At 50.4% G+C, this 13,738-nt stretch overlaps 1 protein-coding gene across 3 annotated transcripts in view; it reads right to left on the bottom strand.

Annotated features, from left to right (window-relative positions):
• Positions 1-13,738, bottom strand: part of LHPP (phospholysine phosphohistidine inorganic pyrophosphate phosphatase) — a 153,282-nt gene that overhangs the window by 125,830 nt on the left and 13,714 nt on the right. For all 3 annotated transcript variants that reach the window (XM_025395977.1, XM_025395978.1, XM_025395979.1), the window contains exons 2-3: positions 5,933-6,120; positions 1,680-1,833 (exon numbers count right to left, since the gene is read on the bottom strand). In XM_025395977.1, the coding sequence (XP_025251762.1) occupies positions 1,680-1,833; positions 5,933-6,120 (342 nt within the window). The remainder of the gene's footprint in view (positions 1-1,679; positions 1,834-5,932; positions 6,121-13,738) is intronic.

The raw sequence follows: 13,738 nt of genomic DNA, 5'->3' as shown, positions 1-13,738 counted from the left end.
CAGGGACACCCACAGACAGAGACACCCACAGACAGAGACACCCACAGAGACACCCACAGAGACACTCACAGAGATACAGATACAGAGAGACACCCACAGACACCCACACACAGAGACACTCACAGAGAGAGACACCCACAGAGAGACACCCACAGACAGAGACACCCACAGATAGAGAAAGACACCCACAGACGGGGAAAGACACCCACAGATGGGGAGAGGCACCCACAGACAGAGACACCCACAGACAGATGGAGATACCCACAGACAGAGAGAGACACCGACAGAGAGACACCCACAGACAGAAAGAGACACCCACAGATGGAGCGCTGTCCCCCCTGGTGTCAATGAGAAAGCTGAGGCTGGGGCTGGGTCAGCAACCGAATTTCAGTTTAGAGTATTTGGTCGTGGATGTGGTCAGCCACCTCAGTAAATTATTTTTGCATTGAATAAACTTATAAGCAGGAAAAAAAAAAAGAAAGAAAAAAATTACAAGAGGCCGGGTGCGGCGGCTCACGCCTCTAATCCCAACACTTTGGAAGGCTGAGGCAGGTGGATTACAAGGTCAGGAGATCGAGACTATCCTGGCCAACATGGTGAAACCCTGTCTCTACTAAAAATACAAAAATTAGCTGGGTGTGGTGGCGGGCACCTATAATCCCAGCTACTCAGGAGGCTGAGGCAGGAGAATCGCTTGAACCCGGGAGGTGGAGGTTGCGGCGAGCTGAGATCACGCCACTGCACCCCAGCCTGGGTGACAGAGCGAGATTCAGTCTAAAAAAAAAAAAAAAAAAAACAAGATAGCCACACAACAGATAACCATGCCCCAAGACATATCCATTTGCTGCATGCTAAGTCATTCACAAATATTGTTTGGTGAACAATAAAAAACGGGTGACAAAACAAGGTCAAGCATGACACCAACGCTGTGAACACCTCCATCCATAATGGCCTATTCGCACAGGAAGCCACTTGTGAGGACATACACCAAAATAGTGACAGGTGTTTTCCTCGTGCAGTGGGACTAAAAATATTTTCTGGTTTCTTCTTTTGCTCATCGGTATTGTCTAATTTTTCTTCAATGAACATGTGCTATCTCAGTGTAAGAAAAATGTTAAAAATAACCAACACTGTTTTGTTTAAGAAAGAGATGGCAAGGCACGTGCTAGAGGCTCAGATAAAACACTGATCACAAAATCACACCTTTACAGAGACAGTGATCTGTGGCCAGAGACTGTCAGTGCCCAGACTGGGTAGGCCTCAAGCCTATTTTTTTACTAATTAGACAACCCTGGAGAGCATTCTCCAACATCCTGCTGCACCCTATGCAAACGCACCTTCTCCTTCTTTGCTCTAAACTTGGGACAATCAACACCTGGCCTCTGAGATCTCCAGAGGATCTCCATCTGCAGTGACGCCCTCTCCTAGTCTAGACTCCACGTGGAAGCCTCATCAACCGGTTCCTGAAGACAGAGTGTTCCTATTTCCTAAAAAAAAATGATTAAAGGAGAGGAATAAAGAAATGAAGAGAGAAAGCATGAAAAAGGGAGGGAGAAGAAGGTCACCGGTGCTCCCCGCACATCCCCTTCTGCTTCCTTCTCTGCCTGATTCCACACGTCGGAGACTAGCACAGCCTCATCTACAGCACTGAGAAATGACTTTCCCTGGAGCCAACTTACCCTTTTCCCAGTGACATAAGCACAGGATTTTCCAGCTCCATGAGCACCTGGAAGGCGTTATTCATGTTTTGATAAGAAAAGCTTTCTCCTGCGTCTGCGATTACCACACAGTTTGGGTTGGATGTGTCGATCTGATCAAATTCTGAGCGAACTCCTGGAAAGAGAGAGAAAGAGTACAACGGAGCCCTGGGAGGATGTGGCCTACCTCCCCGTCTCCTACAGGGACACCTTTCATATGTCCTCCCCCTTTCTCAGATGCATTTCTTTCTGATCCTCACAGCTACCATGGGAGGTGGCCACAGAAGGGTGTTATTCCTATTTGACAGAGGAGGGAATCTGGCTCCTCACAGAGGCCTTATGAGGAGAAAGGTGGACCCACCCAGGACCCTCCATCCCAATACCGCATCAGCCCCAGGAGCTCCCTGAGGTCACTATCACAGGCAGGAAACCCACAGCTTTGCAACTAAGAAGGAAAATCTGCTCAGAAGACACTGAGAGCCTGCAGCAGGAGGAAACGGGGCTGCCTGCAAGCCTTGGAGGGTTGGCACTACTGGTCCCAAACTGTAAGAACCGTTGACACATTTCAGGCGACCCCACACATATGTCCTGAAGAAAAAGCAGAATTCCATCCCCACAGGCCCAGTTCACCAGCTCCCTCAGGAAACTCTCTTCCTCCTTCTCCTTCTTTGTCTTCTCCCATTTTAAATTAAAATAGGAAAATTTGCAAGGATACATCAAATCATTGGCTTTGTGTCTTCAGATCCTAGAAGAAACATGCTGTCATATCTCTTAGGATTAGATGTCAACCTTTCTAAATTAAAAATAAACTGAGGGCAGGCATGGTGGCTCATGACTGTAATCGCAGAACTTTGGGAGGCCAAGGTGGGCAGATCACCTGAGGTCAAGAGTTCGAGACCAGCCTGGCCAACATGGTCAAAACCCTGTCTCTACTAAAAATGCAAAAATTAGCCCAGCCATGGTGGTGGGCACTTGTAATCTCAGCTACTCAGGAGGCTGAGGCAGGTGAATCACTTGAACCTGGGAGGCAGAGGTTGCAGGGGGCTGAGATTGTGCCACTGTATTCCAGCCTGGGCAACAGAGTGAGGCTCTGTCAAAAAAAAAGAAAGAGAAAGAAAAGAAAGAAAAGAAAGAAGGAAGGAAGGAAGGAAGGAACTGAAATACCCAATGAGATCCCATTTCATACCCACCAGAATGGTGAGAATTAAAGAGACTGATAACACCAAAGTCTGGTGAGGATACTGAACAGCTGCAACAGATGGAAGAAGTGTAAAATAGTACAATCCATCTGTAAAAAAGGTCTGGCAGTATTTTATAAAGGTGAACATACACGTACCCTATGACCCAGTAATTTCACTGCTAGGTATTTACCCAAAAGAACTGTGTAAGAATGTTCAGAACAGATTTGTTCATAATAGACTAAAACTGGTAACAATCCAGGTATCAACAACATGTGAATGGATAAACTGTAGTCTGTTCACTCAATGGAATACTATTCTGCAATAAAAATGAACAACCCTGCTGATACAAGCAACAATATGGATGAATCTCAAAAACATTATGTTGGGTAAAAGAAGCCTTACACAAAACACTACTGTGATAGAAAGGGTTAATTCAGCAGGACTAGGTTGCTCAAACCCTGTACATTCCAAAAAAGGCCTGTCTTCAGGACTGGCTTCTAGGAGATAACCTCTGAACCACGGCAACGTCCTGCCTGATAAGAGGGGTTTTGTATGCTCGAGGCCTTGGGCCCTGCTCTCTCAGTCTGGCCAGATCATTTATGCTAACAGCTTGGCTTATGGTGAACACCTGTTTGTGTATGTCTGAAGCCCTGGCCAAGCTGTATCAGTTTGGACTCTGCGGGGCTGGAGACTGAGTTGCTAAGGTCAGTCACGCAGGTGCCAATGTCTACACAAAAACCCTGGACACTGAGGCTCCAGTGAGCTTCCCTGGTGGCCAGTGCTTCCCACGTGTTGTCATACATCATCGCTGGGAGAATCAAGTGTGCCCAGTAGGACTCCACTTCGAAGGGACAACTGGAAGCTCACTCCTGTCTTCTCCTAGACTTTGCCCCACGTGTCTCCTCTCTTTGCTGAATTTAATCTTTATTCCTTCATGATAATAAGTCTAACTGAGAGTAATACTTTTTCGAAGTTCTGTGAGTCCTTCTAATGAATCATTCAGCCTGGGGGTAGCACTGGAGGCCCCAGTACATTTATATACTGTATGATTCTATTTCCATAAAATTCTAGAATAGGAAAACTTATTTATAATGAAAAAAACCCAAACACTGGTTGCCTCTAAGGGGACAGGAGGTGCAGATCACCTGGGCAAGGCGCGAGGTAGCTGTCAGAGCTGTCAGTGATGGGGATGGTCTAGCTCTTCACAGGGCTGGGTTCCATGGGTGCATGTATTTGTCAAAACTCAGCAATAGTACACTTGAGGTGTGTACATTTCATTGTATATATATTTTACATCAACAGGAAAAACTGTAAACAAATACCGAACTCTAATGATATGCTGAAGTGTTTAGGGGAGTATACCTGTGTCTGCATTTTACTCTGAAATGCATCTAAATAATAACATGGACAGACAGATCGAGGGATGGACAGATATAAAGTGAAGAAAATATCAAAAAATGTCATTGACAACCTAGGTGAAGGGTATAAAACTATGCCAAGTAAGGCAGGGGGTGGTGGCTCACTCCTGTAATCCCAGCACTTTGGGAGGCTGAGGTGGGTGGATCACCTAAGGGCAGGAGTTCAAGACCAGCCTGGCCAACATGGTGAAACCCCATCTCTACTAAAAATACAAAAATTAGGCAGGTATGGTGGCACGCACCTGTAACCCCAGCTACTCGGGGGGCTGAGGCAGAAGAATCTCTTGAACCTGGGAAGCAGAGGTCACAGGGAGCCAAGATCATACCACTGCTATACTCCAGCCTGGGTGACAGAACGAGACTCTGTCACAAAAAAATAAAAATAAAAAATAAACTATTTCAAGTAAAAATTACTTGAACTTTGTTGTATGCTTGAAATTTTTCATAAAATGTTAGACAGAAAATCCACCAATGATTGAAAAAAAAAATTCCAAGTTTGAAAACAAGGGTCTAGTTATTGAAAACACGGATGCAGGATTACAGCTGAGGAAGGGCATTCATCCTCCCTCCAGCCTCCCAGCTTTGTCATCTGCTTGTCTGATTCACTGGCCAAGGCCACCCTCCAAGCAGATGCCCACCTCCCTCTCCTGCTGGCTTCTTCCAACTCTGTTCCCAGGTCCAGCAACCCTTTTCTGAAGGATAGGGGAAGATAATTTTTCTTAAATATTCTTTCTTTGAAGACCATGTTCTAAAGACACTAGCAGGGATCCTAAATTACGGAGAAAGTATTTTGAGAAACATGATTTCTAAAGGTCAGGCATGTCAGCCTTCACTGGCACCAGGTCTATGAAGTCAACATTCAGGCTTTACAGGGGGCACCCTGCCACTTCTTGAGAGCCCCCGCCTTGCCCTGGAAAGGAAAAACCATGCTTGCCTCTGCCTAGTGGTTTGTAAAAAAAACATATCAAGTGCAGAGGAAGGAGAAGGCGCAGTGGACCAACGGAGAAGTGCCTGGAATTGCTAATGTCTCTTCTTTTTAAATATTCAGGAGGCACCAGATAATATTGTTCCTTCTGCTTCATTCCAAAACAACCTCCCCACTGAGGGTCAAAGGGGCTCTCTGTTCTTGCATTCAGACTAAAATCAGGATGCAAACCTTGTTCCTACAGCCATTTGCAAACTGCTCCAAAGAGTAGAGCTGGTTTTCACATAGTTCAAGGCTATGGTGCCAGACGTTAGAAGCTATGGACCTCAATGTCGCTTCTCACTGATACTCTCTCGCTCTCTCTCTCTGTCTCTTTCTCAACAGGAGCTAGAACTCCACCCCCTTGACAATTCCCTGGTCCCTTGATCCATCCTAGATCAGGAAAGAGAGCTTAGGATTTTCCTCCCAGGAGCCATCCAGAACCTGCTCTAAGGACCCTCTGGTGTGAGGCCAAGGAATGGACAGGGCTGGGTCTTAACTTGCCCCCAGCCCCCAGCAGGAAGTCCCATGAGGTTTTTGCCCCCCCCCATGAGTGTTGGTGGCCTAGCTCAGTCAGCGGTCCAGCCCAGTGAAAGAGGCCCTCTGCACAGCCCCCACCCTGGGAAAGGGGAGCTTTCACCCCCGTGAGGTCCCGGTGCCCAGCAGGCCTACCGTCGTGGATGAGCAGGTATGGTCGCAGGCCTCGCTCCTTCAGGATCTGGCAGGCGGCCGGTGCCGGGGCGGTCACCTCCCCCTCAGAGATGTCAAATCCCAGCCTCCGAAGCTGCCCCACCAGCTCTGCCCGGGACTTCTGTGACTCATTGGTGCAGAACCTCACCTTCAGCCGGGAGCCCTTCAGTCTGCAGCAATGGAGACACGGGCCCGGGCAGTCAGTACGTGGAGTGTGGGGCCTCTGAAGGAGGCTGCGCGGTGCTTCTCAGAGGGCATCCAGCAAAGTCCAGAACAGGCCAGGCCACTGCGAACCCCTGAGGGGGCCCTGGCTGACCCCGGGTGTGTTCAGACTGAGATTTCTGAGCTGAAGCAGACCCCTTCTCAGAGGACCCCATACTACGCCCCAACTCTTTCCGTCCTCACTGGACTTCATACACCTGAGGCTCCCTGAGGTTCCCCACCTGACCTCCCTTTTCATTGCCTCTCCCCCTGCCTGGGATGCAGCTCTGTCCCCCCGCATCTCCACCTGTGCCACTTCTTTATTTTTATTTTTATTTTTATTTTTGAGACAGAGTCTCGCTCTTGTTGCCCAGGCTGGAGTGCAGTAGCATGATCTCAGCTCACTGCAACCTCCACCTCCCAAATTCAAACGATTCTCCTGTCTCAGCCTCCAGAGCAGCTGGGATTACAGGTGCCTGCCATCACACCACGCTAATTTTTTGTATTTTTAGTACAGACGGGGTTTCACTATGTTAGCAAGGCTGGTCTCGAACTCCTGACCTCAGGTCTCCCAAAGTGCTGGGATTACAGGTGTGAGGCGCCATACCTGGCCCACCTGTGCCACTTCTACCCAGCCCCTGAGAGCCATGCAATACCTCCTCTCCACAATCCTGCTCAGCCTGGCTAGGGGCCACCTCTGAGTGTCCACAGCTATTTCTCTGTCCCTTTCCATCACACTTAGTATTTCCACTTGTAAACGAGCTGCACACGTCTACGCCTTACTAACTCTGGATCCATATTTCCCAAAAAGTACAAAGGCAGATGGCCCGAGACAAGGTTTGTCTTCTCATCACTGTCAATGGAGAAAGGTTTGCCAAAGTCATCAGGGACACCAACTATTCCGGAACGGACAGACAGGACCTGGACCCTGCTCAAACCCAGCCTGGAGGTCTCATGAACTTGAGGATGCTGCCACTGGCCGGCGGCACCGAGCTTCTTCCCTCCTGACTTCACAGGAGACCTGCGAATCCAGGCTGCACCTGGGCAAGTTCTCAGAATGCACCAAATGAAATAACATCCACCCTTCTGCAAACTGTCACTGAGCGCCTACTATGTGCCTGGCACTGGCCTGGTGCACAGAGCTATAGTCATGAGCATGGACAAGGTCCTGGATCTCCAGGCCACTATCCAGGCTGGGGTAGGAGGAGGGCACCAAACAAGAGACCCCACGAAGGAAGGGCAATTTGTGACTGATAAGAGAGAGGCACTATTGCAGAACACAAACAGGGTGAGCAGACAGAGGGTGACAAGGTGGGGTAGGAAGGCAAGGGGAGGCCTCCCTGGGGAAGCAAGAGAGACAGCCAGGATGTGGTGCTTCTGTGCAGGGAGAGCAGGCTGGAGGACCTGGCACCCACCAGGAAGGGACCAGAGCACGTTAGAGGAACCTGCAGAGGTGGGCGGGGTGGGTCACTCAGACCTGGGGGGAGGGTGACAGGCTGGACCTGGCTGGCTCCCTCACCCAGATCACAAGAGGCCTCCCTGGACAAACCGGCCCCAACAAGGCAGTGGTCATATCTGACATCTGCATCGAGCTGCATTGTGGACTCGTAGAAAAGACATCAAGCTGCAAGCCCAAGGGCCGAAGGTTTTAAGAAACCCTAGTAAAATTAATCAGCCATGCTAATTGCATCCGGCGCTGTTCTCAGACAGGTCCCGAAACACACACATTTCACTGAGCTCCAAAGATGAGGACGTCTTGGCTCTTCACCTATTCTTTCAAACTGCATATTTTTTACAGTCTAAGCAAAACAGCAATACAGTGTTAAATGCGTAATTTAAAATTTATAGAAAATACACATAGAGAGGAGGCATGTGCTCAAGTTTTGTTTACAGATGTGGCCCCAAGGAAAGGAATACACGCACATTCAACCCAGTTACTAGAACTACAGCTTGAAATCAACTTCCCTCTGAGCAAGTGAGACCCAACTAAAAACTCAACTCAAACTGAACCCAGAGTGAATGGCATGTATCCATGTTATGGGTGAGGGACTGAAGCCCAGAAATGTCAACGGCTTTCTGTTCCCCCTCTTGAGCCTGAGACTTTGGAGGTGGAGCTGATTATCTACTCACAGTGGAGTCAGGAACAGGAAATCGGCACTCTGGAGCTCTCCCGCATAGTGGGGAAAGGACACAGCCCAGGGTGGGGTCTTAAAGACTAGGGATTCAGGCCCAACTGGAGACCTGAGGGACGGACAAGGAGACGGCAGGAAAGGGCAGGCGAGGTGGTGGGAGGGGCAGCCCACCTTGCGCACAGGCAGGTGTGCACTGGCCCCGCCCTCTCGGATAGAAAGAACTATCCGAGCAGCGTGGGGTATGTGGAAAGTGGAGCCAGAAAATGAGGCTGGAGTGGAGAACCACTGAGAGGGCAGATAAGGCAGAGCACGGTGGCTCACGCCTGTAATCCCAGCATTTCGAGAGGTTGAGGTGAGTGGATCATTTGAGGGCAGGAGTTCAAGACCAGCCTGGTCAACATGGAGAAACCATGTCTCTACTAAAAATACCAAAAAAAAAAAAAAAAAAAAAAAATAGCCGGGTGTGGTGGCGGGCACCTGTAGTCCTAGCTACTCAGAAGGCTGAGACAGAAAAACCGCTTGAACCCAGGAGGCAGTCACAGTGAGCCAAGCCACTGCACTCCAGCCTGGGCCACAGAGTGAGACTGTCTCAAAACAAAAACAAAAACAAAAATACAGGCAGATAAGCCAGGCACGATTCCCCACTACTGAGGGAGGGCCCCAAATACAGCCCTGAGTGGTAGTGACAGCTATTGGGAAAAGCTGGTAGGACTCAAGCCGATGTCCCCTCCTCCCACCATCCTGTGTGACATTGCCACACCCTGTCTGTCAGTTTTTGTTTATAACACTAACCAGTGTCTCCAGTCATCTGATTTATGCATCTGTTGTGTTTCTTACTGGCCTCCGAACTCCAGGAGTTTAGGCATGAATCTGCTCGGGTCTCCACGGCATCCCTGGGGCTTCCCACAGGGCTTGGCACTTCACAATCCCCCATAAACATTTGCTGAACGACTGACTGATGGAGAAGTCTAAATGACCTCACCCGCGAATTCCCTGAGGGTGTCCTGAGCCTGCAGCCTCCTTACAACCCCCACCAGAAACAGACAGGCCTCAGTGATGAAAAACATGTTTCTGCGCTGAAATAAGCCTCCAGACCCCCAGTCGTGGAGCTGACAGGTGCAATTTAGGAAGAAACAGGTAGATCTGCTGACCACATAGTGAATGCAGACAAGAGGGCGGCAACGTCTTCTTCAATAGCACAAGTGATTAATTCCTTTCTTACTATTTGTCTTTCCTAATCAGAGGTTTATGAATTATCAATTACACTTAGTGGTTAATTGCCCTTCATAAAGATGGCTTTTTTTATTTTTAAATTAGGCAGTTAATATATTGTAACTAATAGCATCACCTTGTACATTATGGATAGATCTCCATTGATTGGCACCTGGAATGTGTGACTCGCACCCAAGTTAATGGAGCAGTTGAGTGAAGAAGTGCAGGGGGTCCCCGGGGACTAATTATTGCTAATGAATGATGATGTGACCTTCTCAGAACAGTGAGCAATCGATGTGACAGTGAGATGACAGCGACTCACATCTGTTATTCCAAACACAACTTCAGATGTGGATGAAAGATGAGTAAGTCACAGAACTCACTTTGGGACTCTTAAGCCACTGGCCTCCTTTGAAATGCCAACATAAGTTCATTCAACCTATATGCTCTTATAATATCAAGTACTAGTTTTAGAGATGAAATCTGTCCCTGAAAAATCTGATGTGAAATGCTAGGGTAAGTGCCCTCCCGTTGGGTTCTTTCTGTGCCCTGGACCACACCCCCCTTTGAGCCGTCACCAGAGACCCATTCTGATCACCAGGGACCAGCCCCAGGTTGCCTCTTCCTTATTTTAAGTTAATGAAAATAAAGTATGCACTATTGTTTAAAGAGTAAAATATTAATACAACATTACACTGAGCCTTGCCTCTGGATAAGGACGGTGGTGTCACTCAAGATCCATGATCTGATTTTGTCCTCGTGCCCAAGGTATTTGCTGTCCCTTATGCACATCCCCAAGGGCCAGGTGCCTGGCTCACAGGTGGCCCTCAATAAGTCGTACCCACTGGGCAAATGAGCCTATGAGGCAAGAACCATTATCTCCACTCTAGAAGGAGAAGATGGAGGCCTCAGGAGACAGAGACCTGACCAAGGTCACACAGCTTGTAAGCAGCAAGGCCTGTGAGCCCAGACAGGGAGTCCTAACCCCCAATGTGACTGCATCTGGAGATGGGGCCTTTGTGGAGTAATTCAGGTAAAATGAAGGCATAAGGGTGGGACTTCCTCATGATAGGACGTGTCCTAGGAGGAAGAGACACCAAAGAGCACTCCTGCTCTCTCTTTCCATGAATGCACAAAGAGGCCGTGTGAGCACACAGCAAGCCGGCACCTGCTTACAAGCCCAGAAAAGGGATCTCACTAGAAACTGGCCATGCTGACCCCTGATATCAGCCTTCCAGCCTCCAGAACTGTGAAAAAATGAACATCTGCTGTTGAAGTCCTCCATCAATGGCACTTGTTATGGCAGCCCAGGCCGACCAGGACAGCTGAGGAAGCAAATCCTTGTTATCCCTCAGTGGGGCCTGCCACAGGATGTCACAGACTTGGCCTTGGGAGGCACGGAGTACAAGAATTTCAAAATATCAGGAAAGCCCTAGTCAGGCACAGCTCCAGGACCCCAGCAAGCCTTGCAAAGAGCTGCATCAAGAGCCCCTGCAAAGAGGGACAAGCCCAGCTCTGGGATGGGCTGTTTCCCACCCCACCACCCAAGAACCTTGGGGAAGGGGCCTTCTGCAGGGTCCTGGCTGTCAGACAGCCCCTCTGAGACCATGGCCCCCACCTCAACACGCTGCCTCCTCCCCAGGAGTCTCACGAGAGTGGGGATTTGCTCCCATTTCCTGTGGCCAAACTGGATCTTTTTTTTTTTTTTGAAACAGAGTCTCACTCCGTCAGTCAGGCTGGAAGGCAATGGCACAATCTTGGCTCACAGAAACCTCCTCCTCCCGGGTTCAAGCGATTCTCCTGCCTCAGTCTCCCGAGTAGCTGGGATTACAGGTGCCCACCACCATGCCCAGCTAATTTTTGTATTTTTAGTAGAGATGGGGTCTCACCATGTTGCCCAGGCTGGTCTTGGACTCCCAATCTCAGGTGATCCACCTTCCTTGGCCTCCCAAAGAGCTGGAATTACAGGCGTTAGCCACCGCGCCCGGCCTAAGCCACCGCGCCCGGCTCAAACTGGATCTTTGAACTGACCTTTACCTCATCTCAGCAGGCCAGGAGGAGCCTCTGAGTGACAACGTCGCCTGGGGCAATTACCGAGCATCAGATGAACCGGCCTTTACAAATCACCTCGGACTCTCCACATCTGCTGGCTGTCGGCATCTGCCAGGAGCACTCACCCGCAAATAATGAAAACCCTCTCATTACTGTTCCACAGCAGGTAAAGTGTTAGGACAATTATTGGACATCCTGAGTGACCTTGGGACAGCTCAATAGCTGGCCTTCTGGGGACCGCCGAGGGTCTTGAGGCTGGAAGGAGCAGGGGCTCCCTCGGAGGGGAGGCTGGGCAGGAGGTGGGGGGCCGCAGGAAAAGGGCAGGATGAGCCCCTCCCAGCTGGACCCCCTGCCCTCCAGCCCTGGTACTGGTCACCTTTGTGTGACCCAGAGGCCCTCACAGCACCCTGAGTCCTTGCCTTCACGCTCCCCTGGGAGCTGGCCCTGATCAACCTACAAATTAGGGTTCACATGCCTCTTTCTCCCGGATGCCCCAGAGCCATGCACCCAGGCAGGTCCCATCCTCCCAGCTGCGCTCACACAGCCCTTGGTGCTGCTCTGGTCCTGCCATCACCACCTCCCTCCTCTGCCTCCTCTGCAAGCCCGGGGCTCGGGGCCCGGGAGGGCAGGGCTCTGTCTGCTCAGCACCCCCACCATGCCTGGTGCCCAACCACAGTGGAGCCAAGGTCAGCACCTGGGGGCACCCTGGCACAGGACCAGCCCCATCCTCAGCGACCAGAGCCTTGGTTTACCAAGAGAGGAGTCACCCCAGCATCTCCTGTGTAGGGATGAGGGGCAGTGGGCACCCAGGTCAGGGTCTCGGAGGCCAGAGAGGGGCCACCAGGTTCTCAGGAGTACATAGGGCTGCAGGGAACCCTTGGGGTCAGTGTCATCAAAAGGCTCAGGTTGGCAGCTCATAGGTCAGAAGGGCTGTCTGGCCCACAGAGTGAGGCTGGAATTTGAGAAATGTCATCTCACGGGCTCACAGGTGCCAAGACTGGCAGGCACTGACTGGCCCTTTCCTGCAGCAACTTTGCCGGATGCTCTCAAGAATCCCATCCAAAATCTACCCAGCACAGTACCCAGTACCCAGCGTAGCAGGTGCTTTACTGGGAGAAGCACCTAACTGACCAAATTCCAGATCTGATGGGCCCACTTGGTAATGGAGAAATTCACAGCCAGAGGAAAGGGGTGTGGAGGCAGCGGGGCAAAGGGGTGGAGCGTTGGTTCCCAGGGAGCGGGGTTGGGAGGGGCAGCACTTCCCCACATCAGACTTCAGACATCAGCCTCCCTAACTCCCAGCCTGCTCCTGCCTCCCAGTGCCACGTCACAGACATCACCTGGTGCGCTGGAGGGTCCCTATTACTACTGAACCAGTGCAGAGAAATACAAGCTCAACACCTCAGTTTCCTCAGGGAGGGGAAAGGACATTGACCACCCCCCTTTCCCAGGGGTTGTAATGAAAGGAGATGCAGGCGCAGCACCAGCCCCAGGCCCTCAGCAGCCCCAGTGGCACCGAAATGTTTGTTTTGTTTTGTTTTGAAATGGAGTCTCGCTCTGTTGCCCAGGCTGGAGTGCAGTGGCACGATCTCAACTTACCACAACCTCTGCCTCCCGGGTTCAAGTGATTCTCCTGCCTCAACCTCCCGAGTAGCTGGGACTACAGGCGTGCACCACCATGCACGGCCAATTTTTGTATTTTTAGTAGAGACGGGGTTTCACGATGTTTGCCAGGCTGGTCTCAAACTCCTGACCTCGTGATCCGCCCCATCTCGGCCTCCCAAAGTGTTGGGATTACAGGCGTGAGCCACCGCACCTGGCCTTGAAATGTTTTTAATAACGGGGCCTCTGGGCAGTGCTAGCCACTGTCTGATTTTCAGATCTTCAGTCGCTCTCAGCAATGGAGATTGAACATGCACGTTTGGAGAACTGAAACCCACAAAGTGCTCAATTCCTCCAAAACTCCAATTTTCCAAAACAGAAGGTCGAGCAGGAGCCCCGTAAGCAGAGCAGAGTTGTTTTTCAATAGAAATAGACAGTTATGGCCGGGCGCGGTGGCTCAAGCCTGTAATCCCAGCACTTTGGGAGGCCGAGACAGGCGGATCACGAGGTCAGGAGATCGAGACCATCCTGGCTAACACGGTGAAACCCCGTCTCTACTACAAAATACAAAAAACTAGCCGGGCGAGGT

This window comes from Theropithecus gelada, chromosome 9, assembly GCF_003255815.1.
Source record: "Theropithecus gelada isolate Dixy chromosome 9, Tgel_1.0, whole genome shotgun sequence".
NCBI lineage: Eukaryota > Metazoa > Chordata > Mammalia > Primates > Cercopithecidae > Theropithecus > Theropithecus gelada.
Note: the sequence above shows the minus strand (reverse complement) of the source record. Positions and strands in the feature narration are given on the sequence as shown.